Here is a 27,336-nt window from a genome sequence, read left to right on the forward strand (position 1 = left end):
AAAGACTTTCAACTGAAAGATGTTTCTTTTAAAAATAAAATAAAATGGGATAATATAATTCGAAAGTCATTTTAAACCTTCTGATAGTATAATCCAGAAGTAAAAATGTGCTTCTGATAGTAATAATTGAGGTAAGGACAACATGTTTTATTATATACCAGAAACCCTTAGTGCTGCTGCACCACGTTTAATTATTTAATATCCCAACAAGATAAGCAACGTTGACCAAGGACAACGATGGATGGAGCTGTAACTTGTGCACAAGAAACACAAAATGAAGTTAATACATCTTCAAACTAAATCTCGATTCCACGCATCCCATTTAGCTACAGATCTTAAAGTTCCCTTATTCGTTTTTGCAGTTTCGTTTTCAAAAAAGCTTTGAAGTGATTTGTGCCATCTCAGTTCTGTTTTCTGGTTGTTTCTTCGTTCCCTCTTCATACCTTCTGTGGTTGCATCGGTTGTCTTCAGAGTGATAAGGTATGTATAATGACAAAACTTGATCCATATAGAAACTACTAGTTATCTGTTCATTCATTTTCTCCTTTGATACATGTTTAATTCATCTATGTCTAAGAAGTTGCGGCTTAGAAGTATAAGTTTCATTCCTTTACCAGAAATTTGTTGATGCTAGAATTTTCGAGATACAATCCTTTACCACTGTGAAGATGTTTCGACAACAGGTAAGAACTTTATTTGAATCAACTGATTGTTACGTCAGTTACTGCATGTTTTAACCAGTTAACTTAATCAGAAACTGTTCTTATATTGTAAGAATATTTATGAATACAAAACAAGTTAAACATATGATTTCCCGAATAAGGAATTCTCAATTTGCTTTCTAATTATGAAAGCTTATTAAAGTAATCCCTTGACAACCTTGTCTCTTGTTTGGGTACAGAAATTAAGCGTTTCCTCGCGACCTCATTTGACAACATTAGTACATTCAACAGTGTCACTCTCGAATTTGAAACAACTGTCTGTAAGCGATTGCCATGGATTAAAGTACTTATTTACATCCTCAACTGCAAAAATGTTGGTGCACCTTGAAGAGTTGTGCGTAGTGAAATGTGGATCAATGGAAGAAATATTGGCAAAAGATCTAAGCGAAACTGCATCAGAAGGCATAAGATTTGAGCGACTTTCAACAGTAATTCTAGATTCTTTATCAAGGCTGTCATGTTTTTATTCTGGCAATGGCACTCTACATTTATCATCTCTGATAAGATTGCTCATATGGAAATGCCCCAGAATGGAGAATTTCTCCAAAGGAAACATAGATGCACAATCTTTTATGGGAATTCAGGTCTCGTTGGATCCAGAAGAAGATTTGCTCTTTCACCAAGATCTTAACACCACTGTGAACCAGATGTTCGAACGTGGGGTGATGACTTAACTTTAATCAATTGATTATCACTTCAGTTGTTGCCTGAATTTAATGTTCTTTAATAGACAAGATGTTTTTAACTTTTGATATTAGTTAGAAATTTTCCTGTGTGTAGTGAGAAGAACAATTGGGACTAGAGAAATTGTCAACTTATAGTCTTTGAAAGTTTTGGATGAGCTTATATGTAAGTTCCTCTTGATAAGGAAAAACAAGAGTAGTACTAACATTAGATTTTTCATAAACTAACATGTAGAAATTATTTTATATAATTTTTATTTTAAATTTATGTATAAAAAATTAATTTTGTTTTCTTAAAATAAACTATGGATAATTCGTGGAAAAATACCCCTAGTTTTTAAATATGTAAAAGATCACACTGAGTTTTGCTTATACCAATCTAAAAGACAGGGAGGTTTATGAAATGAAAAATGAATTCCATTCAGGATTTGCAAGTTCAACTCAATCCACTTTATTTTACAATAGACAAACTAAGACAAAGCACCTAACAATGATATATGATGATCAACTTATTGTAACATTTACAGGAGTTTCTTGAAGCTGTGGATGAAGAGTGTTTCTCTGATAATCTTCAGCTACAATCATACTGGCATGGTAAAGTTGGTCTCCAAAATAAATGGTTGTGCAATTTGGGAACGTTGAAGCTTCACAACTGTACTCTATCCTATGCCATTCCCACTAGCATTTTTCCTTATTTAAACAACTTAAGAGAGTTGGAAGTACTTGATTCCGACAAAGTAGAGGTAATCTTTTACATGGATGACAATAACATATGGAAGCACCATCCCAGCTAAAGATACTGACTTTGAAATGGCTATCGGAGCTGACACATATTTGGAAAAATAACAGTCAAGAAGTTCTGAGCTTTCCAAATTTGCAAGAGATCGTTGTCCGTGGTTGTGAAAAATTGAAAAGTTTACTTCCTGCTTCCCTGGCAAAAGCCCTTGAGAAGTTTGAGAAACTTGAAATAGAATCTTGTTATGAACTTCAAGAAATCGTTGCAAAGGAAGTAGACACATCAGCAAACGTAGCAGAAAAGTTTGTGTTCCCTAGCTTAAAGAAGTTGGATCTTTGTGACTTGCCACATCTCACTTACTTTCACAAATTCACTCTTCAGAGCCCTACCTTAAACGAATTATCTGTGTTGGATTGCCATCAGCTGGAGTTATTTCAAAGTGCACATCACACGGGTGAGATTGAAGATACAAGTGCTCCAACTAACCCACAACCTCTTATCTCAAATCTAAAGGTAAGCAACAGTGTCATAAACTTTTGTGTGCTCTCACCTTTTTTCTTTCTCCCTTATAATTCAGTCTTTTGTATCCCATTTGGTTTTCCTTCAATTGTTTAGGCTATTTCCAACTTGAAGAAACTGAGACTTGATTGGAAACACATTTCAGCATCAAGCTTAAGGTTTAGGTCTGAGAAATTTGCAGAAGGCCTCAACTGTTTAGAGAAAATTACCTTGTTCTTTGATGCTGAAGAGAATGAGAAGGCTATGTTGCCCATTGAAATGCTACAAATGGCACCCAATTTAATAGAAATGAGCATAAACTGTTGCAGTGATACTGGTATATTTATTGCTCAACACCCTGAAATTAGTGGAAAGGGGACGCTTGGACAGTTAAAAATATTGACACTTTCTGAAGTATCAGTGCTCCAGTCAATTGAATCAGACCACCCTTCATGGTTAAACATCATCTGTGAGAAGCTGCACGAATTAAATGTTTCTGAATGTCCTCATTTGAGAACATTAGTACATTCTACTTCTGCAGTATCTTTCTCTGATCTAAAAGAAGTGTTTATATCCAAATGTTTGGACTTGCAGTATTTACTTACATCCTCAGCTGCAAAGAGGTTAATGAACCTTGAGAAGATCACAGTGAAGGAATGCAAATCACTGAAAGAAATAGTGGCTAAAGAAGGAGATGAAACTTCAGAAGGCATTATGAAATTTGATCTACTGAACACCATTGCTCTTGAATCTTTACCTAGTCTGATATGTTTTTATTCAGGAAGTGACACTCTCCTTTTACCATCTTTGATCAATGTGCATACAAGGGAATGCGCCAATATGAAATATTTCTCCCGTGGAGCCATTGGTGCTAAATTCTTTCCAGAAATTCCGATGTCATTGTATCCTCATGAAGATTTTCTCTTGCTCGAAGATCTTAACGCCACTGTAACGCAGGCAAATGAAGATTTTCTCTCGCTCCAAGATCTTAACGCCACTGAAAAAGGGGTGTCCCAAGCACAGGTAAGAATTTCATTTGGAATCACTTACTAGCACTTGCCTGATATATTTTATATATAAAAAAAGTAAAATGTTAACTAAGTTTCAGGTATTTAGAAAAATTGAATATTTTTAATTGATTCTATCGAATATTTTATTTCATTAATACTTCAATTTTTTAATTAAATATTTTATGTTAAAATTTTTCCATTATTTAAAAAGAGTGAATGGTTCAATATGTCATTTTACTTATTTATCTTTATAAAAAATATGAGATGGTAAAGAAATAAGATGATAAGAAAAAAAATTAAATATGTTTTTTATTTCTTTATTTTTTAAATTTAAAATTAGAATTAATCATCCATCAATATTTTTAATTAATTTAATCATCAAATTCAGAAAAAATAAATTTAGTTATCAAAATGAAACAACGATAAAATGTTGTTGAATATCAGTCCGATCCATTTTAATTCATAAAGTACAGGATGAGTGGACCCGTCCGCAGTTCAAAAACAGGTTTATTTTCAAGGTCTGTTAGCCCATGGACCTACGGACTGATGCGCATTTGTTTTCTAGAATTAACAAAACAATTAAATAAATTTCTAATTTCAAATCAAATCTAAACAAAATAGTTTCTTATCTATTGTAAGAAAACTAATTAATGTTAATGAATGAAGAATTAAATAATAATCCCCTTCTATTATTGAAATATTTGAATGAAGACTTAAATAATAATCTCCTATTATGATTGAAAGAATTTTTGTCAAAAAAAAAAAACTTAAAAGTTTTTCTCTTCTATATGATTATTTCAAGAACAAACATGTTTATTTAAATATCAGAAGAAAAGTAATGATACTTCATATTTCTTTGGAAATAAACTAATGGACACTAGCAAGTAGGTCATCGAGCCATCCCGCCTTGAGTCCGCGCTAGTTGCGGACCTGTATGGGTCGGACCTATGCAGGTGAGCAGACTCAACATCCCAACCCGTCTCCACTTTTTTTCTATGAGTCTGCGGACCAACCTACCCACATCACAACTAAACACAATAGATGGAGAGGAGAAAAATAAGTGGCACGTGGGTAATTATGTGTCCAAACTAGGGATGTCAACAGGGCGGGTAGGGTATAGGTAGTAGCTCCCCATACCCTACCCGCTGGATAATTATTTGCCCGTATCCGTACCCATATCCGTTATGTGGGTATCCACCTATTTTTTTCATATATGTGGGTATCCACGGGTACCTACGGGTATTTACAAAATTATTTAAAAAATAAATATTTAATCATAAATTCAAATAAAATACATCACTTTCATAAATTTTAAATAAAGTTCAAACAAACTCGAAGTCCAAATAATTATAAAAGTAAATATAAAATAACGTTCAACACAATGAAAATTCTTTAACTAGTGTTTTGATCAAAAAGTCAAATTTCTATAATTGATTCCTAAAAAATAAACAAAATAAACAAATAATAAACCTCAATTGTCACCTGCCAAGTATTCTTATTTTGATTCCATCATTTGACAACAAGCATACCATAAACGTCATTGTCTATATTGGATTTGATGTATTTGTCCAATTTTAAAAATAAAGGAAAGAGAAGAATGTAAAGGGGTGTACTTGAAAGAAGACAACGTACCAATACTTGAAGTTTGAAGAATGAAGACAAAAGACAAGATGTGCAACTTAGAAAATATTAGGCTATAATATTTTTTATTAATATATATATATATATATATATATATATATATATATATATATATACACACATATACATACATATATATATATATATATGAGGGTACTTTTGTGAATTAAAGTTTAGCGGGTACGGATATCCACGGGTACTAATACTATGATACCCGTACCCGCCCCGCTAACGTGCGGGTATCAAAAATACCCGTACCCGCGGGTAGCGGGTATTCATTTTTAATATTCATTTCCTACCCGTTGCGGGTTTTATCCGCGGATACCCGCGGGTACGGATTTTTTTGACATCCCTAGTCCAAACATCATACTCTACAACATAACCCCGTTACACGGTTCAACATGATTCTAATCAACAATTAAATCCACTTATTTCTTTTAATTTCTTTTAAGTTGAAGACTAAATTGACTCAAAATTTTGGAAAAAAACTAATTCTATGTTTTTGTGTATTTAACCTAAAAAATAAATTGTAATACTCAATTAAAAAATATAATTTCTTTAATATTTAATAAATTAAAGTATTTAACAAAAAACTAATTAAAAATTATTTGAAATTACGATATATTTAAAACTTAACTATGAAAATATTAATATTATTTTCTAACAGAGTCATTTGAAAATACTATTGATTATTGAATACAAGCTATTAAAATGACTTTATGTGAAGTTCACCGTACATATAGTAAGTCTCTACATTATAAATTTTAATAAGGATTAAATATCTTTTTATCTTTTAACTTTCGGTCAAAATTGAAAATTGAAATTAGTTGTTTTTTGAAATTTGGGCTCAATTTAGTTCCCTTACTTAAAAAAATATTAATTTAGTTTTTTTAACCAAATTTATTTAAGTTTGTTTGAAGTTTCAAACGTGTTCAAACACTACTAAAAATTCTCATATTATATGGAATTTTTCTTGTAAATTTGTTAAAAAAATTTGCACAAAAATACTTTTTCCTGCTATTTTTTATAAGAATCTTAATTGGCATGTAATTTCTTCGTAGATAATTATTTTCTACAAAATTATAAAATTTGTAGGTATTTCCTAAACAAATTGTTATGAAAAATGTTTTATAAAAAATATTTTGCAAAAAAATTTGCAGCAATTTCTTGCAATTTTTTTTTCATATCAAACTTTATAAGTATTTGTTAAAAAAATGTGTCAAACGTATTTCTCAACTAATATTTGAAGTGAAAATGTGTCAAATCTTATAAATAACTCAAATATTACTAAGAAACATATTGGAAACGTCATGAAAACTTAACAAATGTTGGTTAAAAAGATTAAATTAACACATTTTTAAAGTTAGGAAACTAAATTAGACCAAAGTTTTAAATATGGACTAATTCTAATTTTCACCGAAAATTAAAGGACAAAAAACATATTTCTTTTAATAATATAAAATATGACTAAAATAATGTGTTAAGTAATATTGTTGGCCCTCCTCTTAACCTTACTTTAACGTCTTCGAAACTTTATTTATAATCTACTTTTTCTAGGTTCCTTTAATACAACCCTATTTTCTCCCAATTAACTAATTATGTATACCATAATTTAGTTAACTTACCTGATATCATGATAGTATTTATATTTATAGATAGATATAGATATACTATACGGTTTTTTTTTTTTTTCTCTTCTAATTATTTGACTTATCATGAAATCTAATCTTCATGAGTTTTTCTCTGAAAATAGGTATGGAACAACGAAACACCTTGTCACCTTGTCATCCTTAACTGATAATTAACATAAAATTTAATTAAACAATTTAGAAAACTTAATGTTATCTTATTATTTTCACGATCTTATGTCGCCATCGCCACCACTCTAAAGAATACAGACAAAATATCAACTCAAAAGTTTTCATGAACTCAATAGAAAGACAATTAAAATTGTAACAATCATATACAACTTTGACCTTTTGCTATCTATAAAAAAGAAAATAACAATTAAAACCCGTCACCGAAGAATCAATTTTCACGCAGAGGGTTTCTATTCATTTCACACACACATATGTTAAGAATTTTAACAATAATTTAATTATTTTTGAAAACGTATATAACTACTAAACACTATTTATCAACTTGGATCTCATAAACTAGTAGTGTATTTAATACTTAACTTGTAAGTTAGTTTTCCTTGAAATAAAGTAATAATTCTGTCTCTCTTTTTTAAGCATCATGTATAATCACGAAAGAAATTTAAATAAATTTATTATTGCTGACAAAAAATATATAATCAAGAAAGAGAAGATTTGTTATATATTTGTATAGGTTGTCCATTTTTTTATTAGAATGTTTAACTTGATGGTACAGATTAAAATGAAAAAAGGTTTGAAAATAAGGAAGGATAGACAAAAAAAAAATGAATCTTCCTTTCATTTATTGATTAACACGTCATATTTTGAACCATAGTTTCTAATGAATGTAAATGGACCCTTGGTTTTGTGAAAAATCCTTTTAGTTAAATGGGATTTATTAGTTGAACAAAACTAGATAAGCCACAATGCCTGTGATAAAAAATAAAAAAAACTTTGTTAAATATATATGGTGATGAAATCATCTGCGCTTCTGAATTTACATATATGTAGTATAAATGACTTAAGTTTATTCAAATTAACTCTGGTTTTAAACTTAAAAACTGTTGTTTTCTTAGTTTTTCAGTTCAATAGCCTACTTTTTATTCTTTATAAGGACTAATAGTGTAATAAAATGAGATTAGAAGTATAAGAAAATATTAGGGTAAAATAGTCATTGAGAGATTAAAAAGTCATTTAATTTAAATTTAAGAAATAAAACCAGCAATTAGTTTTTTTTTTTTTTAACTTTGTCTGTATATTTCTTGTTGATCCTTACTTGAACCTCTTATACGTTACTTCATTTACTTGAAAGAAGAAGGCCAAAGACGGAGGCGTAGTGGGAATCGACCTTGGCACAACATACTCGTGTGTTGCTGTATGGATTAAGGGTCGAGCGGAAATCATTTACAACGAACAAGGCAATAACATCACTCCTTCTTTTGTTGCTTTCACAGACCACAATAGGTTAATTGGTGATTCTGCAAAAAATCAGGCTATCGCCAACCCAGAGAACACTATCTTCGGTATATTTTTTTCTTTTTTTTTATCAGTCCTTCTAAGCATATGCTGTTGTACATTGTACACTTTTAGCAGAATAAATGAATCAACGTGATTTGTTATAACCTTTGCAGATACTAAGAGGCTAATTGGTAGAAAATATACCGATCCCGTTATTCAAGAAGATAAGATGTTTTGGCCATTCAAGGTTGTTGCTGGTAATAATGATAAACCTGTGATTGTGGTTAAGTACAAGGGTCAAGAGAAGCACTTTTGTGCTGAGGAAGTATCATCTATGATTCTGGTGAAGATGCGGGAGATTGCAGAGGCCTATTTGGAAACAACTGTAAAGCATGCAGTTGTTACTGTGCCTGCTTATTTCAATGACGCTCAGCGGAAAGCTACCATAGATGCTGGCGCTATTGCTGGTTTTAATATTTTGCGAATAATCAATGAACCTACTGCTGCAGGTATTGCATATGGCCTTGACATGAGAACCGATCATGTTGGGGAGAGAAACATTTTAATATTTGACCTAGGTGGTGGTACTTTTGATGTGTCTCTCCTCACAATAAAAGGTAAGGTTTTTCAAGTTAAGGCTACAGCTGGAAACACTCATCTTGGAGGAGAGGACTTTGACAACAGAATGGTGAATTACTTTGTAAATGAGTTTAAAAGGAAAAACAAAGTGGATATTAGGGGCAATCCAAGAGCCCTAATGAGATTGAGAAGTGCATGCGAGAGAGCAAAAAGGACACTCTCTTATGCAGTGACTACACTGATTGAGATAGATTCTTTATTTCTTGGCATTGACCTCTGTTCTTCAATCACTCGTGCAAAGTTTGAGGAACTCAATAGAGATTTATTTACAGGGTGTATCGAGATAGTAGAACGTTGTCTTAGTTATGCTAATATGGACAAGACCAATGTACATGATATTGTACTTGTTGGCGGTTCTTCTAGGATTCCCAAAATACAGCAGCTATTGCAAGACTTTTTCAAAGGAAAGAATCTGTGCAAGAGTATCAATCCTGACTTCGCAGTTGCTAGTGGTGCCGCTATACAGGCTGCAGCTTTGTTTAGAGAAGACACTAAGAATGTTCCAGAGTTAGTGTTGTTGGATGTTACACCACAGTCAATTGGGATAGCCGTAGAAGGTGATCACATGAGTGTGGTGATTCCTAGGAATACAACTATTCCTGTAGTAAAGAAACAAACATACAAAACATCTAAAGATAACCAAACCGCTGTTCGGATCGATGTGTATGCGGGTGAGAGAACAAAAGCCAGTGATAACAATTTACTAGGTTCGTATGTTCTGTCTGGTTTTCCTCCAACTTCACGTGGCTACCCTTATGATGTGTGCTTTGCCATAGACGAAAATGGTATCCTATCCGTTTCTGCTGAGGAAAGAAGAACTGGCAATAAGAACCAGATTACCATAACCAATGACCAAGAAACTGGACTATCCACAAAGGAAATTAAAAGAATGAATGAAGATGCAGAGAAATACCAAACTAAATATAAGGGATACCGTAGAAAGGCCAGAGTTAAATTAGCTTTGGAAAAATACGTATACAAGGTGCGGGAGGCTTTGAAGAGAGCAACATATTCAAAGCTTAGCTCAGAAGAAAAAGAGAAGACAATTTCTGCAATTACTAAAGCCACAAATATGATACGTGATGAACATGAAGTAGAGGTGTTGGAGGACTGTCTGAAAAAGCTTGAAAGCCTCCTTGAAGACATCCAGGGAAAAATTGATCCGTACTTGCTGGTTTAAACTTTGTTATATATTGTTGAATAAATTTTCAATGGGAAATTCAGTTTTAATTTATGAATATGATGAGTGCATATCATTTTACGTAGAAAGTACACTTTTCTTTAACAGTTCTTTTATAATAAGATAATTGCTTTAAAATATATTTTAATTAACTTTTTATCACAAGTTAATGTAAAAGAACATAACCCGTTACTCTGTAGTTTTGAATAACACGTTAAAACTCCCAAAGTATAATTTTTTACATGTGAAAGATGGTAAAAGAAATAGGATAGAAAGAAAATAGATAGATATATTTCTCGGAACGTGAATGCATCTCAGTCTGACTACTCCTCGCTCAGCGGTCTTTCTCTCTCGCCCGGCGCTGTTCGTCTGCATGATTATTTCTATCATGCATGCGCTTCTGTTTTATCTCTTTTCGTATATATATACCCTTGTACTCTTTTATTCTAAACAAGTGAATGAAAGAGAAATTTATCTCAGATTCATATTCCTCTATCTCAAATACTCTCCTCGGTTTTCCTTACTTCATAACCTTCCTTGCACTTTGATCTCAGTTATGAGTTGTTCAAATGCGATATATAGGACTCCAAGTTTAAAATCCATAGATGTGATTGTGCAAATAAGCCAATTTCTAGAATGAACGATTTTTTATTATATCAATTAATTATGAGTTTATTCAACTATCAGGTGTATAACCTTTTCAATTATATTTTATGATAAATGTAGGAGTTTTTCAATGTTCATTTGTAAGGGCTTTTAGCACATCAATGGGAGTTGTTTTTTTTTTCTTTTATTTGAGAAATTATATGTTTAACAAGTGTTGTCTTAATTTTCCTTTAATTTATAAATATTCATACAACATAAGAAGAACAATTTGTGCTTAAGTTAAAGCAGTAACTGACGTATTAATCAGTTGATTCAAATAAACTTCTTACCTGTTGTCATACATCTTCCAGTGGTGTTGAGATATTGGTATAAGAAAATCTTTATTTTGATCTAGCCAATTGCTTCCTGCATTCCATCAATTTCTATTTGCACCTCCACAATAAAACGAAAAGACTAGCATACCCTCTACCACTGCATCACAAGTGCTACCGCTTCCGTTGCTGCTGATACACACTGCTATCATCGCTTCCACCCAATGGCAGAACTTAGCAGGCTCTTAGGAGACTGTAGTCCCCAATTCTTTTTTTCTTTTAATTTTTTTCTATATATGTAAATTATAATATGAATAATTGTTTTTAATTTTAATATACTTTCTGTGACATCTTCTTTAATAGATAAATCTAATAAATAAAAACTCGCATAATCATAATAAAATAGAACCAAAGTAGAAGCAGAAGCAAATCAAAATTAACCTTTTATAATCATCCAAAAAAAACAAGACAAATAAGGCACAAAACACATGCCATAAAGATAATTTAAACACAGATTAGTTTAAATTGGAAATTTGCTCATAGAGCAGGAAACTACAAGATAACAGTACTTAAAAAGGGGCTTTATCATAGAACAAAATCCAACGAGCATAACTAAATTGCAGCATCTCTACGATCACCGCGAGCTCCCACATCTGCTTACACCAAATATTTGGTGATCATTGCAAAAAGAAAAACATCACATGGAAACATCACACAAGCAGAGAAATGGTAAGCTAATTGCAAAAAGAAAAAAGAAATACACTTATATATATATATATATATATATATATATATATATATATATATATATAACACTCAAAAGAATTGCAGAACAACGCACCAATAACACCAAGCTAAGCAATATCAACTAACCCATCACACAAAAAGACACTTTAGACTCAATTATCCGGATCTAGACACTGATGTATGATTCTTTGTGGTTTTTTCACTTGTGATGGCCTCTTCTACCTGCAGAGTCATTATCAATGGGTTTCACCATACCACACAAGGTTAGTCCATTTAACCGTTATAAGAACCTTGGGGCTGTTCTTAAAGACAGGACCTCCTGTCCTTCTCACCACATGACTCATTCCACTTTACACGAGTTTTGAATGAGCATTAGAGTATCAGGATAAACCTCTAGTATTGACTCCTTACACACTACTAATTAACTCAAATAGGATCTCCCCCATGGAATCTCCTATATTCTCACACAAGCATTTGAAGACACATATTAAAATCATACAACATATTTCTCTCTTGGAAAATAACTAATTCTTATAATTTTTATCCAATTCAACCAACAACACGTTATGCAATCGATTTGAAATTTTAGAAATAAAACTGCAGCTTGTGTAAAACTCCAAGAATTATGTGTTAAAATATCAGCTCAATCCAACCGTTAACGAAGTAAGAACCTTCATTTTACGAAAAGTGTGCAGTACAGAAAAAATAGTAGTGTCACATCAATCATACATACTCAACACATTTCAGAACGAAAATAAGTACACTGTATTTCAAAGAAAAATGAGTTCTAGCTTCCCTTACCTTTTTGGGTCGAAAGCTACAAATAAGTTGTTTAGTAGAAGAGCACCAATAACCCAACAGTTTAGGAAGTTGGAAGGAACTCGGAACTAGCCCTTAGAGAAAGCTTGCTCAAAACCTTAGCAGAGCACTTTGGTAGAGAAAGGGAAAGGGAGAGAGCTGATTTCTGGAAAATGAGACAGGATGCAAGGGTTAGGAGCTGGAAAGGAGTATTGGATCCCCTAATGGGTTGGCCATGGCCCACAAAAAACCAGACTAAAAACATTTTCAGAGCTAAAAAATGGGACTTACACTTTCACATCTTCAAAATTTTTATATCTCTATCTTAATCATTCTAAAATATTTTCCAAAATATTTTGTGAAAATTCGTCATATCCATCATTAGTGTCACCGCAAAGAAAGAGAAAAAAAAGGGAAGAAGGCTGTCGAGAAAGAAGAGAAAATACGAAAAAGAAAAACTTGTTTTAGATAGTTATTTCTGAAATGTATATTTTATGAAATTTCTTTTGAACCATTTTATGTAGACTAGCAAATGTATATTTGCATTTTTTTATTTTTATAAAAATTTGAATTAAAATCAATAAAAAATACATATAAATAATTGTTAAATATAAAATTAAAAATAAAATATATACATAAATTTTTTTTAAATAATTATTAAAAATAAAAGAGTACAATTAAAGATAAATTATTAATTAATTTTAAATAATAATTAAGAATAAAACTAGAATAATATGAAAAAAAAAATATCTCTCATATATTATTATAGATATTCTGTAAATATCTTTCTATATTAGATATATTTCTAGAAATTTTATTTCGAAAATTCTATTTTAGAATTTTTTCTAAAATATATTTCATATATTTATTGTTTTGGAAATTTGGTTGCAAAAATTTTGTTTCGAAAATCTGAATCGAAAAATTTTATTCCAGACATTTCATTGTGAAAATTTCAAAAGCCTTATTTCTTAAAGATTCCTGAATATATAATTCGAAAGTTATTTTTTGAAAGACTAAAATGTCATTTTAAAAATTTGTCGGGATGCATGAAGAAATTGATGATTTCCAGGAATTAAAAGCTTTTGATCTATAACACATTCTTCTGAATTCCAACAAGGGATTCCACATTGGATTTATTAATGGTGACAATTAGAAACTCTTTTTTTGTCAATTTTTAAATGTCTTTTAGTGACAACAGTTTAGGGGCAACTTTTTTTTCACATTCATATATTTTTTCCTGTTGCATTTTTTCTATGAAAAACTTTTTTATTGTCTTTTGAGAATGTGTAATGAAGAAGTTAAATGATTTTTGTTTATTTTCGAATTACAAAATTTAAAAATAATTATTTTAAGAATATGAATTTTACATTGTAAATAAAAAAAAAATCTTTGAATTGTATATACAATAATAAAAAATGAGTTAAAAAATTAAAAAAGATTAAGAAAAAAAACTTTTTATATTGTATAATCTGAAAATCATTTACATAATTTAAAAATCAATTTTAAGTTTTAAATTATGCAATTCCATTTACTTTTTCAGAAAGTAAGTTTTAGATTTTACAATTCAAAAAACAAAACCGGAATTGTTTAATGGATGCATAAAACAATACATGGAGGACAGGATGGGAAGGTGACTTACTGTTTTTCATACATCCAATGCAATGTTCCTGCAAAGAGCTAGACCATGTAATGTAACAACAAAGGAAAGAGGAATCCAACCAAGTACTAGGCTCATGGAGAAACCAAGATCATTTATACACAATTGAATCATTATTCGACAAAATAACCTTCATCTTCCTTTCTTTCTTTCCATAATACCTCTCCGGATCCTATGGAGTATGACGGTTGTAACGAACAAAAACTAATTCGTAAAGAAACCCAGCAAGCCCACCACCAACGAGAGGCCCAACCCAGTAAACCCAATGGTTTTCCCAGCTCCAGCCCACCAGGGCAGGCCCAAACGATGCAGCCGGGTTCATGGAAGCCCCATCAAAAGGCCCACCCACCAAAGTATTCGCTCCAACGATGAAGCCAATCACAATCGGCGCTATTGCTCCCAAACTTTTACCTCTGCTCCTGGGGTCAACGGTGGTAGCATACACCGCGTACACCAATCCAAACGTCATCACCATCTCCAACACCACAGCGTTTCCCACTTTCATACCGCTCGAAAGTCCATAAACCGGTATTCTCTGTCATGCACCATAGCGAAACTCAATCTCTTTTATCTTATGGAAGAACCTAAGCAGAAATAAGTTCAAATCATAATATACAAATAGAATTGCATTTTGAGTAGACTGCCAATTTGGTCTACCTACAGTAATGGTTATTGTAACGCTAATCGTACCTGTCCGTCGGAGGTGAACTTGAGGAGCAAGCAGGCGATGACGGAGCCGAGGATCTGCGCGATCCAGAAGATGATGCAGCGGAGCCAGGTAAGGTTGCCGCTGACAAAGGCGGCGAAGGTGACTGCGGGGTTGACGTAGCCGCCGGAGACGTTTGTGCTGACGGAGACGGCGACGACGAGGGCGAAGGCGTTGGCAACGGCGACGGTGAGGAGAGCGGTGGGCGCGTCGACGGTGAGGTTTTTGACGGCAACGGTGGAGCCGGAGGCAGCGAAGACGAAGATGAGTGTGGAGATGAATTCGGAGAGAGCGGCTCTCCAAGTGTCGGGGTGAGTGTCATCTTGGGTCCTACGGATCTTGGTTGGGTGCGCCATTCCTTACAAATGTTTTCGCACACTGTATTGTGAATTTCAACTTTGATCAGTATTAAATGGTTAGTTGTCTATCTATATTCTTTTAAGGAGATAGTTATATATTGACATGTCAAAAATGACCAAGTCTGATTTAACAAGAAAAGTGAATGATTAACACCTGATTTTAGAAACGTGTATGAAAAGTATTAATGAAGAGAAGAAACATTATTGCCATGATACATTTTTATTAGTACATTCATTGATTAGTTGACAGTATTAGTTCCAATGAGCAAACCAAATCTGCTAATCAGAAAAAAATAAAGGCACAAAACTGAACCAGGAAAACTCACGAAGTCTGATCATAATTTTAATTGTATTTAAATTTGATGATGAACAGATTTATTACGAAATCTACCAACGTAATGTATTTCCATGATATTGAAATTGTGAATATTGAAAGATAATAAAAAGTAAAACCATGTGTCTAATAAGCTAAGTTAATACAAATAATATGTAAATGAAGAATACAGAGTGAGAAAAATATATTACCATTAGGTCATATGGAAGGTTTACAATCACCACATGCTCAACAAGAACTGTCCATAGAAAAGACGAGTCAATCAGAATCATGATATAAACTTGTATGCTATAATATATGATATTTCACTGAATGTGTAGAAAGATTTTATAAATTCTAATTTGCTTGGAAGCTTTTACAAATCGCTTTTTTAAGCAAAAGATTTTATAAATACTAATTCATTCAAAGTTGAAAACTCAATCCTTCGATGTCTCATTACAAAACTCGTATTACAAATACTAATACTTGTCACGTTAATTTTTACAAATATTTCTCGAAATTAAACTTTCCAATTTTTATCTTTTCTTTTACAATGCTAATGTCCATGATTATATAACTAATTCAACATGTCCCCATTGGAATAAGCTAATCATATTTATACTTACAAGTCAACGGAATCTGTTATCATATACTTACTCAGGATGCCACTGGCTCATCTTGTTGCATGAACACAGAATTCATATCACGTTTACATTCATCTATTTTCATTCTTAATTTCTTTGGAACTTTGTCACGGAGACGGAGAAGTTTCGCAGTGCAGCATTTGCTGAACGACACTTCTTCCAAGGATAGAAAATTCAAAGTGGAACTACCGGTGTAAAAGCTTCTAAGTTTTGGTAATGATCTAAGAGTCAATCTCTCAAGATTCTTGAATGTAATCCCATCTTCACATTCATTTCCAACGTTATCGTTATCACCATCACCTGCATTTTCATTTCCATCTGCAACACCTTCACCTTCAACTGTAGCATTAGCTTTAACTTCATTTGCATTTTTATCTTTATCTTTGTCTATGTCATATTTGCCTCCACCATGTTCCTCCTCCTCCACACCTTTATTTTCATCTTCATTTCCATCACCTTCAGCATTAGTTTTAGCTTCATTTTTTTTTTCTTCTTTTTCATCATCATCGTTCTCTATGTCTTCGCTCTCACTTTGTCCCTCCTCCATTACATCATCATCATCTTCATTACCTTCACCTTCTCCTTCCTCCTCCACCTCATTATCTTCAATCAGGTCACCTCCATATTATCCTCAACCACTATCGTTTTCAGCGATTTACAATTGGTTATGTAAATCTCCTTCAATACAACCAATGTTTTGGTAGTTGAAGATGTGAACAAGTATTTAAGCTTACGACGATCCTTTACGTTAAGCTTTATCAGATTAGAGAAAGACACAGTGGATGGGGTCAAGTTTGTCAAACAATGGCACTCCCTAACAAGTAATGTGCTTAGATTTTGTAGTAAGGGGATTACCCAAGAGTGCTCCAATCCTATGGATTTAAGTTGGAAGAGACTAACAAACTCCAATGTTTTAAGCTGTGAAAGGATTTTAGTACAATCTATGCCTGGTGCTTGAGCGGGGAATATCTCTTTGAAGGCACAATGAAGAAACCCAAGCTTTTTGATAGTGGGGAGTGACAGTGACACCTTTGAACCAAAAACAAATGGAAAGAAATCCACTTGTTCATCATCAAAACACTGCAATTTCAGCGAGCTTAATTTCGGGAGATCAATCTGAAGTTTTCCTTGCTCAATCATCATTACTTCTTCCTTACCGAGCGACATTGCCTTCAAGCAGGGCCAAAAGAACATTAGAAGGCCAAAAGAATAGATATAAATATTTACTTCCTGAAAAACAGATTAATTTAAATCAGTTACGTTTACCTATTTAATTTGAAAATTTGTTAACAAAACCTTTTCAAGATTGACCTGTTGTCATTTTAAAATTATTGTAGTTTTGCATGAGACAGGCCACGCTTAAACACAGTGCATATCATCTTAAGCTAAACTTGACTTTTGCACTTGTCTAATTTTTTTCCGGAGCTCAGCCTATTACTAACTACAAATTTCTCGATCTGTAGATAGATAATTCTACAGAGAATATAAGGTTTGTTAAGATATCTTTAATATCTTATTTTCTGTTTTTATTTTTATTATTCTTTTCAATACAACCCCTATGTGTATTTTCTACACAAGGGAGATTAATCTCAATCCCTATATTCAATATGGTATCTAGAGCTTAAGGATTTTTTTCCCTGCCTCTGTCTCTGGTCCACTGCCAGCGCTGTCCACCGCCGCCGGCCATTGTCCACCGTCGTCGGCTACTGTCCACCGTTGCCGGCCGCCATCCACTGTTGCCGGAGGTTCAGTTTTGACCAGCGATCACACGTTTGTACTTGCCTTGACCTTGACATTCCAAATCTAGGCTTCGTGTTTCCATTGGAGCACTTTCAATTTTTAGGGTTTATTTCTCTCCTCCATGGCGTCTTCCACTGTTGCTTCGTCCACTTTCGTTGCCTCCATGTCCGATTCGTCCATTTTTCCTCCAAATGTTAATATGCATTTGCCCATTGATAAGTTAAATGGCAAGAATTATTTGACATGGGCGTCCGACGTTAGACTTTGGCTTGAGAGTGAGGGGTATCTTGATCATCTTACCCTCCAAGTGACTGATGTTGATACCTTTGAGTTTTCTCGTTAGAAGAGAATTGATGCTCACTTATGCATGGTTCTCAAGAATACGATTCATGCTTCTTTGAAACCACTGTTTTGTGCCTACGACACATCTTATGAAGTTTGGGAACAGGCCAAATTACTGTACACCAATGACACTCAACGTCTATATGGTGTCTGTTAAGATCTGCTTAATGTGGTTGCTTCTCGTACTCAAGACCCTGTTGATGAGTAAGGTGACTGAGCTTTTTCATGAATTTAATGAAGTATTACCTTCTGCCTTTACTCCTGCTCAGGAAATTGAGCAATGATCACGTTTCTTCATGGTTGTGATGTTACACGGGCTTGCTGAAAAATATTCTCATGTTCGTGATCAGATTTTAGGTTCTACTGTTATACCCAATTTTACCTATACTTGTTCCACCCTTTTGCGTGTGCCTTGTCAACCTTCCGCTGATCCACCTGTCCATGCCAATGATTCCTCTGCTTTGGTATCTCACCGTGATGATCGTCACCGCTCACGCAAGCCGGAGAAAGAGTGTCACATGTGTGATCATTGTGGCAAATTTGGCCACCAAATTGATTAGTATTATGCCTTACATGGTCGTCCTCCTTGATCTGCTGCTCTTGCGCACACTGATCCTTCGTCACAACCATCTTCTGCGGATCCTCATTCATCTATTTCCGCCACCGACCAATCTGCTCTCTTCAATGAATTTCTCAAATGGAATGAGGATCGTAAGCTTTCTAGTTCCACAACTTTTGTTGTCCACACAAGTACATCTTTTGCTGGTCTGACTCAATCTTCGTCTGTTGGTCCTTGGGTGTTCGACTCAGGTGCCACCGATCACATTACTAGTAACAAATCTTGTTTTCCTCTTTGTCCTCTCCAGATAATTTACCCGTTTACAATGGCTAATGGGTCTCGTGTTTCAGCTCATGGTGTTGGGACTGTCAATCTTTTTCCTTTTTATCCATTGATAATGTTCTTTATGTCCCTGGGTCTCCTTTTAACTTATTATCCATTACTCGTCTAACTCGATCTCTTGATTGGGTTATTTCATTTACCCAATCGTCTGTTTGTTTACAGGACCGGAGTTCGAGACAGGTGATTGGCATCGAATGTGAGTCTCATGGTCTTTATCATTTCCTCCTTTCTTCTCATGTTGGCGCAGTTATGGAGTCTCCACCTCTTCTTCTTCATGCTCAGTTAGGCCATCTTAGTCTTGCCAAGTTGCAGCAACTTGTTCTTGGCTTCTCCAAGTTGTCCAAGTTGGTGTGTGAGTCATGTCAGTTAGGCAAACATAGTCGTAGTTCTTTTCCTCGTAGTGTCACACATAGTGCTTCGTCCCATTTTGCCTTAATTCACTTTGACATTTGGGGACCTAGTCGTGTTGCATCTAGTCTAGGTTTTCAATACTTTGTTACTTTTATTGATGATTATTCACGGTGTACTTGGTTATTTTTAATGAAGAGTCATTCTGAATTATTTCATATCTTTCAATCTTTTTTCCATGAAATTCAAACTCAATTTGGTGTTCCTATTAAAATTTTGAAAAGTGATAATGGTCGTGAATATCTTTCCAATTCTTTTAAATAATTTATGGCTTCGCGTGACATTCTGCATCAAACTTCTTGTGCATATACACCTCAACAAAATGGGGTGGCTGAACGAAAAAATAGACACCTTATTGAAACCGCTCGCACTCTTTTAATTCATGGTGAGGTCCTCATTCTTTTTGGGGTGATGTTGTTCTTACTGCTTGTTATCTTATTAATCGCATACCTTCTTCGGTTTTAAATAATAAAATACTTCATTCCATTTTATTTCCTCATGAACCTCTTCATCCCTTACCTCTCAAGGTTTTTAGGTCTACATGTGTTTGCACAATTTTAGTCTTGGGTTTGATAAATTGTCTCCTCGATCACACAAATGGGTTTTTTTAGGGTTTACACAATCCTAAAAATGATACAAGTGTTTTTCTCCTTCTCTTAACCACTATTTTGTTTGTGCAGATGTCACATTCAATGAGTCTTGCTTTTACTATAAAAGTTCTTCTCATTCCACTGAGTCTCCATCTAATACCGTCGATTTTCCTAGTTTTGTCAATATTCTTATGATCTGTGATCTTCCAGGTGTGCTTTGTACGCCGTCAGTTTCTATTCCACCACCTCTTTAAGTTTATAGTCGCCGCCTTGTAAATAATATCTATTACCTTTAATCTTAAAAAAATATTTTTTAAAATAACCGGATTTTCACATCCGGTTAACGTATTTAAAGTTATATTATTTTTTTAATTTATATTAATTTGAATATATAATAATTTTTATTAAATAAAAAATTAAACAAATAAAATATAATTTGCTTTATATTAATTTATATAAATATTAAAAAAATATTATATTAATATTTATTAACTTTAATCATTAAAAAATTTATAAATTTGTTAACTAGATCTTTACATTCGGTTAACATTTGTAAAATTGTGTTATTTTTTTTTCTATCAATTTAAATATTTAATAATTTTTACTTAATAAAAAATTAAACAAATAAAATATAATTTACTTTATATTAGTTTATAAAAATATTAAAAATATAATATCAATAAGGTGGACATTTTTTTCTAATACAGTGCATTTAAAACTCCACAAATTATGAATTGAAATAAAGGAAACAAAATGTTGTCATCTGGTTCTTAAATATCTCAACTGAATGTTGACATCTGTAATGTTGTAATTTAAAATTCACATTTGTAACATTATTTCAAAATGTGTAAATTGGATATCAACATCCACAATTCAAATTTTTAAATCGAATGTCGACATATATAATTGTTGAGTTATCAAACCATATCTGTAAACATTATATCAAAATACGTGAATCGAATATCGACATCCATAATATAAAAATCTTGAACTGGATGTGAACATCCGTAATAATTGACTTGGCAAATCTACATCCGTAACATTATTTCAAAACATGTGAATTGGATGTTGACATTTGCGATTCAAATTCATGAATCGGACATCCGTAATAATTTTTTCAAAAAAAAATAGTTTATAGAAGTCCACTTCCAATGTTTTCAAAAATAAATTCAAACCACGGTCATTTACTAATTTAACATGGATTGCACAGATAAATCATACAAATGATTAAGTAAACATACAAATGATTAACTGGGTGAAAGTGAAGAATGGGTTGCTTGAAAAGGATTTGAAACAGAACAAGCAAATTGTAGATGCGGAGAAACGAGGGCGGCTACCGTACAAAAGGGGTCTAGGTCAAATTTAAAATTTGGGGTGAAGGGTGGACTAATGTATAAAATAGAGGAGAGAGAAAATAGTGATATAAATTTTTAAAATATTTAAATAAAAAAATTATTTAGTATAACGTAAGTATATTTATTAATTTTGAATCAAAATATGAATTTGACAAATCCTTTTGTATACTTTGAACGTATAAAGTTACATTTAATTTAGTTAATATTTAATTAGTATGAAAAATATTGAGCTATGGTTAATTTAATACAATAATATCTATTATTTAAATTATAATAATGTTTTCGTAGCGAATAATTTAAAATTGCTTTAGCTTAACTTTTCGAACGAAATAAATTTACAAGAAAAATTTACAAAACATTCTATGAAATACTTTTCAGAAAATTTGGCAAAAATTTTAGGCTAAATATTTTTCACAGAAATCTGATAAAAAAGCACTTCTCTATGAATACAAAGTTTCTTAGTTCTTCAAAATTAGTTAAAAAGTAAAATACCATTTTTACCATGTAAGAAAATCAGCCAGAAGATAGTATGGAAGATACAAATCATACAAAGGTGTGATGTATAAAAATGAAATAGAATTTTAGAACATTAACATATATTAGAAGTTCATAGAAAAGAGTTTAGTTTATGGAAGAGATTAAGGATACTTAGTACTAATGACATATAAGAGATTATGATGACACTCATTTTACAACTTAAAAACCATGCATACATACAAATACGTCTCAGCATTGTTCATAAGCAGAGAAACAACATGTCTAGAGATGCAATGCCAATTTCCAACTTATCCATGGAGCGTCTTTCTCTACAAATAAACTCATGGCAAATTTATTCATGGAAAACCCTTCAAGAACTTAATTTTAAACAATTCAAACTCCTAAAGCAACACGCATCTGCTCCTGTATGAATACAAGAACAACACTTATTCAAAAACAAATATACATATGTTGAGAAGCATTCACGTTTCCTGTAGGTATATAGGGAAACTTTATTCATGAACAATGCACTTCAACACAAAGAAAAAGCCCTCTATTTCTTGATAGTTGTAGTCAGGTCGCTGTCTTTTTCCATCTTTGAGTCCCCTAATTCCTGCAATTTCAGTATCTTTTAAAGATCTATGGTTAGAGAGTGGAACAATGTAAATCTATTCATGTCTGAACTTTCCTTTCCTTTCAATCTTTAAGAATAAACTTGTAATGTTATCATTTATTTTAAGATCCAAGCTTTACAAAGATGGACACTTATAAATGCAAGAAGGAAAATAAACTAACTAAGATTCCATGTCTTCTCTGTTGGCGTGCTTGATAAAAAGAAGAAAACATGTTTTCAAGGGTACCTACCATAAGCAATTTCCTGAACCAAATTATTTACAAAAATGACGTGATTAGTGATGACCAACACTTATTGGGGAATATATATATATATATATATATATATATATATATATATATATATATATATTTTGATTTAACATTTTATATTTCTTCATTTATGTAAAATGAAAAAACAGAGAAAAGTTATTAGATGATGAAGGCCTTCACACTAATTAGTGAGTAGAAGTTCTTCAGCATATGCCAATTCCATTTGTAAGAGGAATAGATAATGAAATAGTGTACTCACTTACAAGTGAAGGGAATTTGTCACCAAACTAACTCATGATGTCTCCTCCTCAAACTGTTGCGTGATCAGAGATTTTGTATCACCTTTATAACGGATTTCATCTATTGCCACCCTAAATTTCGGAGGTACTTTATCACGACGGCGGAAAATTTTGGTGCTGAAGCATTTTTCAACCCACACTCTTCTCAAGGATGGAAAACTCAAAGTGGAACTCCCCGTGTAAAAGCTTTCAAATTTGTCTAATGAGATAAGAGTCAAATACTCAAGCTTCATGATCATCTCATTTTCATCTTCATCTTCCTCTTTGGCCACTATTTCTTTCAGTGATTCACATTGTTCGACAAGGATCTCTTTGAGGTTCACTAACTTTTTTGCGACTGAAGATGTAAATAAATACTGCAATCGGGGACATCCTTGTACAACCAACTTTTTCAGAAAAGAGAAAGACATTGTAGAAGTAGAATGCACTCCAATTGTTTCAACATGAGGGCATTCGATGACATGTAATTCGTGAACCTTCTCGAAGATTGTGTTTAACCATGATGAGTTTTGTGACTGGATGGACATGATAGCATATACATGGACTAGTGTCAATATTCTTAACTGTAAGAGCCTCCCATCCTCAACAATTTTGGGGTTTTGAGCAAGAACAATCTCCGTACTATTGCAATTGACCATAACCATCGTCATTTCTATTAAGTTGGGTGTTGTATGAACTATTTCATTGAACACTAGAGGCATCTCACTCTCATCACCGTCCAAGACCAGCTTCATGTTATTTACATATTTGAAGACACCAGTAAATTTTTCAGACCTAAGCCTTGTTCTTAATGCCAGAATATGTTTCCAATCAAGTTCTAATTCTCTCAGGTTTGAAATGACCTAACAATTAAAGCAAAATCAAATTCAATAGAAATTAAGATCTGTAATAATAGACAAAAAATTGACAGTGCTAATTCTTTGATGAGCACTTACCTCTAGACTTGAAATTAGAGGCTTTCTGTTAATTGTAGTACCCTCACCCATGGAATCTGAACTTTGAAATAACTCCAATTTGTCACACTGTACCACGGATATTTTATTTAAGGTTGGGCATTCCAAAGTGAATGTTTGAGGGCAAAAGCAAGTGATTCTTGGCAAGGAAAAAAGATTCAACTTCTCTAAACAAGGGAGCACAAACTTTGCTTCTGTGTCTTCTTTTTCTACAATTTCATGCAACTTAGCACAACATTCTATTTGAAGGCTTTTTAGACTTTTTAGATTTTTTGCCAGGGAAGCAGGAAACAAAGTTTGCAGGTTTTCACAACCTCTAACAATGACCTGTTGCAGATTCGGAAAGATGAGAACTCCATTTTTCTTCTTTTCCCAAACACGTGTCATCTTCCATAGCCCTTCTAAGGTCAACATCTTCAACTGCGATGCTATTTGTGTAGTTTCAGTGTCATTCACATAAAAAAGTACCTCTACTGTTGTGCTATACCGTACTTCCAACTCTTTTAAGCTCTTTAGAAGAGTAAGAATAGCAGATGGAATTGCACATGGCAGAGTACAGTTCTCAAGCTTCAAACTAACCAAATTGCCCAACCATTGGTTTTGTAGGCTAAACTTACAATGTGGATCTTCTTGTAGCTCAAGATAACCAGAAAAACACTCCTTGTCCACTGCTTCAATAAACTCCTGAAAACATTACAAAAGTTTGCATTTATAAATTTTATAAATTACTTCTAAATATGCATTCAATATGATAAGGTTAAATAAATTATAAATATATTTCGAAATACATCCTTGAAATGTTTACCTTTCTTTGTGATATCCCTTTTATTCTGGTGTTAAGATCTTGTGGAGGGGGTAAATCGTCTGGTTCCAGGTCCATGGATAACGTAATTCCCATAAGGGATTCAATTCCTTGGGAGAAAATCTTCATGTTTGGGCAGCTACATATTGTAACAGTTTTCAGAGATGATAATTGCAGAGTGTCACTGCCAGAATAAAAGCATACTAAACTTGTTAAATATAGTAGATAAATGGAGTGGAGTCGCTCAAATTTGATGGCTTCGGAAGTTGCATCTCCGTCTTTAACCACTATTTCTGTCAGTGATTCACATCGGGTGACACTAATCTCCTCAAGGTTCATTAACATTTTCGCAGCTGAAGATGTAAATAAATACTTCAAGTTTGGACAATCGGATATAATCACTTTTTTCAAACATGAGAAAGACACCGTAGAAGTACAATGTACTCCTAATGTTGATAAGTGATCACATCCGGTAACAAGTAATTTGTGAAGCCTCTCACAGATTATGTTTAAGCTTGATGAATACTCTGAGAACTGTGTAATGGACACATTGCATAGCCACAAGGTTTTTAACTGTTCCAGCACCTCCTCCTCACTAATTTTGGGGTTTTGAACAAGGAAATTCTCGAGACTTTCACAATTGTATATATTCATTTCTATTAAATTTGGTGCCTTGAGTATTTCAACGGGCAACATGGGCATTTCATTCTCCTTGGCACCAAAGAAACACAAGGAAATGCTGTTTAAATTTATGAGGCCTTCAGTAGACTGTTGTGACTTAAACAATAAGCTTAATGCCATAATTTGTTTCCAATCAAGAGTTAGTTTCTCCAGGTTGGAAATGACCTACAAATTAGAGCAAAAATAAAATAACATTGAAAGGTGTGTGAATTAGATAAAAGATGAAAGAAGAAGAAGAAGATTGGAAGTAAAGATTCTGTGATGCTTTACTTACATTTGGGTCTGAGATAAGAGGAAGTGTCCTGCTTGAAGTACCCTCGCCCATGGGATCGTATGCACTTTGAAATAACCCTAACCCATCACATTCCCTCACAGATAAGAATTTTACGGAGGGGAATTCCAGAGTGAACATTTTAGGACAAGTGATCTGGGGCAAGTCATTGAGTTCCAAATCCTCTAGACAAGGGAACACAAACTTTTCTGTTACAAATGTTGTTTCTTCCTGTTCAACAAAGTCTTTTAAATTTATACAGTTATCTATTTTAAGCTTCTTAAGATCCTTGAGACTTTTAGCCAGGGAAACAGGAAATAAAGTTTGTAGCTTTGGGCAATTACTAACAAAAACCTCTTGTAGATTGCGAAAGATGAGAATTTTGTGAGTGTCCTTTTCCCACACATTCGTAAGCTCTGATAGCCCACTTAAAAATAATATCTCCAACTGGGATTCTGTTTCCTTAATCTCAGTGTCGTCATTTATATCAAAAATTGCCTCTACTCGATTGCTATCTCGTACTTCTAACTCTTTTAAGTTCTTTAAAAGAGTAAGAATAGAAGATGGAATTGCATATGATAGAGTGCATTTATGCAGCTTCAAAGTTTTCAAATTGGCCAACCATTTGTTTTGCAGACCAATTTTATAACGTGGGTCTGCTTGTAGCTCAAGATTATCAGAAAAACACTCCCTGTCCACGGCTTGAAAAAACTCCTGTAAATATTACAATAGATTTATCATCAGATATATCCATTACCTTCTCGGCTTTGTTTATGAACAATCGCTATAAATCTACAATGGTTCTTGTTTTAGATTATTCAAATCACTCAAACAAGAGCCATAATTAATTGATTCAGAATTGGAAGTTGTTACCTGTTGCAAGAAGACCCTTTCTACTGAAGAGTTAAGATCATGGTAGAAGATCAAGTCATCACTTGAGACGCTTGAAGCTTGAATTCCTCTAAAAGAAGAATTCAGGTGTATCTCTCCTCCAGAGAAAAACTCCATCTTGGGGCACATCCATATGCCCACTTGCGTCAAGCAAGGTAACTGTAAAGTGTCATTGCCTGAATAAAAACATTCAAATTTTGGTAAAACAGTTAGATCTATGCGCCTTAACTTCTGTAATTTGATCTCTTTTGAAATGTCATCCTCTTCTTTCAAGACTATTGCTTCCATTGATTCACAGTCATCGACTTTTATATACTCAAGATTCTCTAACTTATTCACTGCTGATAATGTGAATAAATACTTCAATTCTTTACAGCAATCTATGAAAATTACTTT

The 27,336-nt window shown here is 33.1% G+C and overlaps 3 protein-coding genes across 7 annotated transcripts; 1 reads left to right on the plus strand and 2 right to left on the minus strand.

Annotated features, from left to right (window-relative positions):
* Window positions 1-209: 209 nt before the first annotated feature.
* LOC114167046 (heat shock 70 kDa protein 18-like) lies at window positions 210-10,236 on the plus strand. 5 transcript variants are annotated; one of them, XM_028051969.1, is made up of 8 exons: window positions 210-279; window positions 363-480; window positions 618-683; window positions 902-1,384; window positions 1,933-2,654; window positions 2,757-3,662; window positions 8,240-8,450; window positions 8,559-10,236. In XM_028051969.1, the coding sequence occupies exons 5-8, from the start codon at window positions 2,178-2,180 to the stop codon at window positions 10,202-10,204; spliced, it is 3,240 nt and encodes a 1,079-aa protein (XP_027907770.1). In that variant the 5' UTR covers window positions 210-279; window positions 363-480; window positions 618-683; window positions 902-1,384; window positions 1,933-2,177; the 3' UTR covers window positions 10,205-10,236. The 5 variants fall into 5 exon arrangements, with proteins under 5 accessions (XP_027907770.1, XP_027907771.1, XP_027907774.1 ...); XM_028051970.1 differs by having other exon boundaries at window positions 635-683; XM_028051973.1 differs by lacking the exon at window positions 210-279 and having other exon boundaries at window positions 280-480; window positions 8,243-8,450.
* A 4,044-nt stretch (window positions 10,237-14,280) lies between these two features.
* Window positions 14,281-15,529, minus strand: LOC114167047 (aquaporin TIP1-1-like). The gene is made up of 2 exons (XM_028051974.1): window positions 15,014-15,529; window positions 14,281-14,858 (listed from the first exon to the last, which is right to left on the minus strand). The coding sequence occupies exons 1-2, from the start codon at window positions 15,383-15,385 to the stop codon at window positions 14,496-14,498; spliced, it is 735 nt and encodes a 244-aa protein (XP_027907775.1). The 5' UTR covers window positions 15,386-15,529; the 3' UTR covers window positions 14,281-14,495.
* A 7,806-nt stretch (window positions 15,530-23,335) lies between these two features.
* On the minus strand, window positions 23,336-27,228 carry LOC114165558. The gene is made up of 5 exons (XM_028050149.1): window positions 26,923-27,228; window positions 26,053-26,763; window positions 25,101-25,943; window positions 24,278-24,979; window positions 23,336-24,184 (listed from the first exon to the last, which is right to left on the minus strand). Exons 1-5 carry the CDS (start codon window positions 27,226-27,228, stop codon window positions 23,336-23,338), a joined length of 3,411 nt encoding a protein of 1,136 aa, XP_027905950.1.
* Window positions 27,229-27,336: the final 108 nt, after the last annotated feature.

Source organism: Vigna unguiculata, chromosome 10 (genome assembly GCF_004118075.2).
Source record: "Vigna unguiculata cultivar IT97K-499-35 chromosome 10, ASM411807v1, whole genome shotgun sequence".
NCBI classification, from domain to species: Eukaryota; Viridiplantae; Streptophyta; class Magnoliopsida; order Fabales; family Fabaceae; genus Vigna; species Vigna unguiculata.

Bases quoted from the DNA above. Each gene is read 5' to 3' on its own strand.
- LOC114167046 (XM_028051969.1), top strand. From the start codon at position 2,178: ATGGAAGCACCATCCCAGCTAAAGATACTGACTTTGAAATGGCTATCG. The intron at 2,655-2,756 runs GTAAGCAACAGT...TCAATTGTTTAG, and splicing joins CTCTTATCTCAAATCTAAAG to GCTATTTCCAACTTGAAGAA. The intron at 8,451-8,558 runs GTATATTTTTTT...TAACCTTTGCAG, and splicing joins CCCAGAGAACACTATCTTCG to ATACTAAGAGGCTAATTGGT.
- LOC114167047 (XM_028051974.1), bottom strand. From the start codon at position 15,385: ATGGCGCACCCAACCAAGATCCGTAGGACCCAAGATGACACTCACCCC. The intron at 14,859-15,013 runs GTACGATTAGCG...GGTGCATGACAG, and splicing joins AGTTCACCTCCGACGGACAG to AGAATACCGGTTTATGGACT.
- LOC114165558 (XM_028050149.1), bottom strand. From the start codon at position 27,228: ATGGAAGCAATAGTCTTGAAAGAAGAGGATGACATTTCAAAAGAGATC. The intron at 26,764-26,922 runs GTAACAACTTCC...TAATATTTACAG, and splicing joins AAAGGGTCTTCTTGCAACAG to GAGTTTTTTCAAGCCGTGGA. The intron at 24,185-24,277 runs GTAAGTGCTCAT...TTTAATTGTTAG, and splicing joins CTCTAATTTCAAGTCTAGAG to GTCATTTCAAACCTGAGAGA.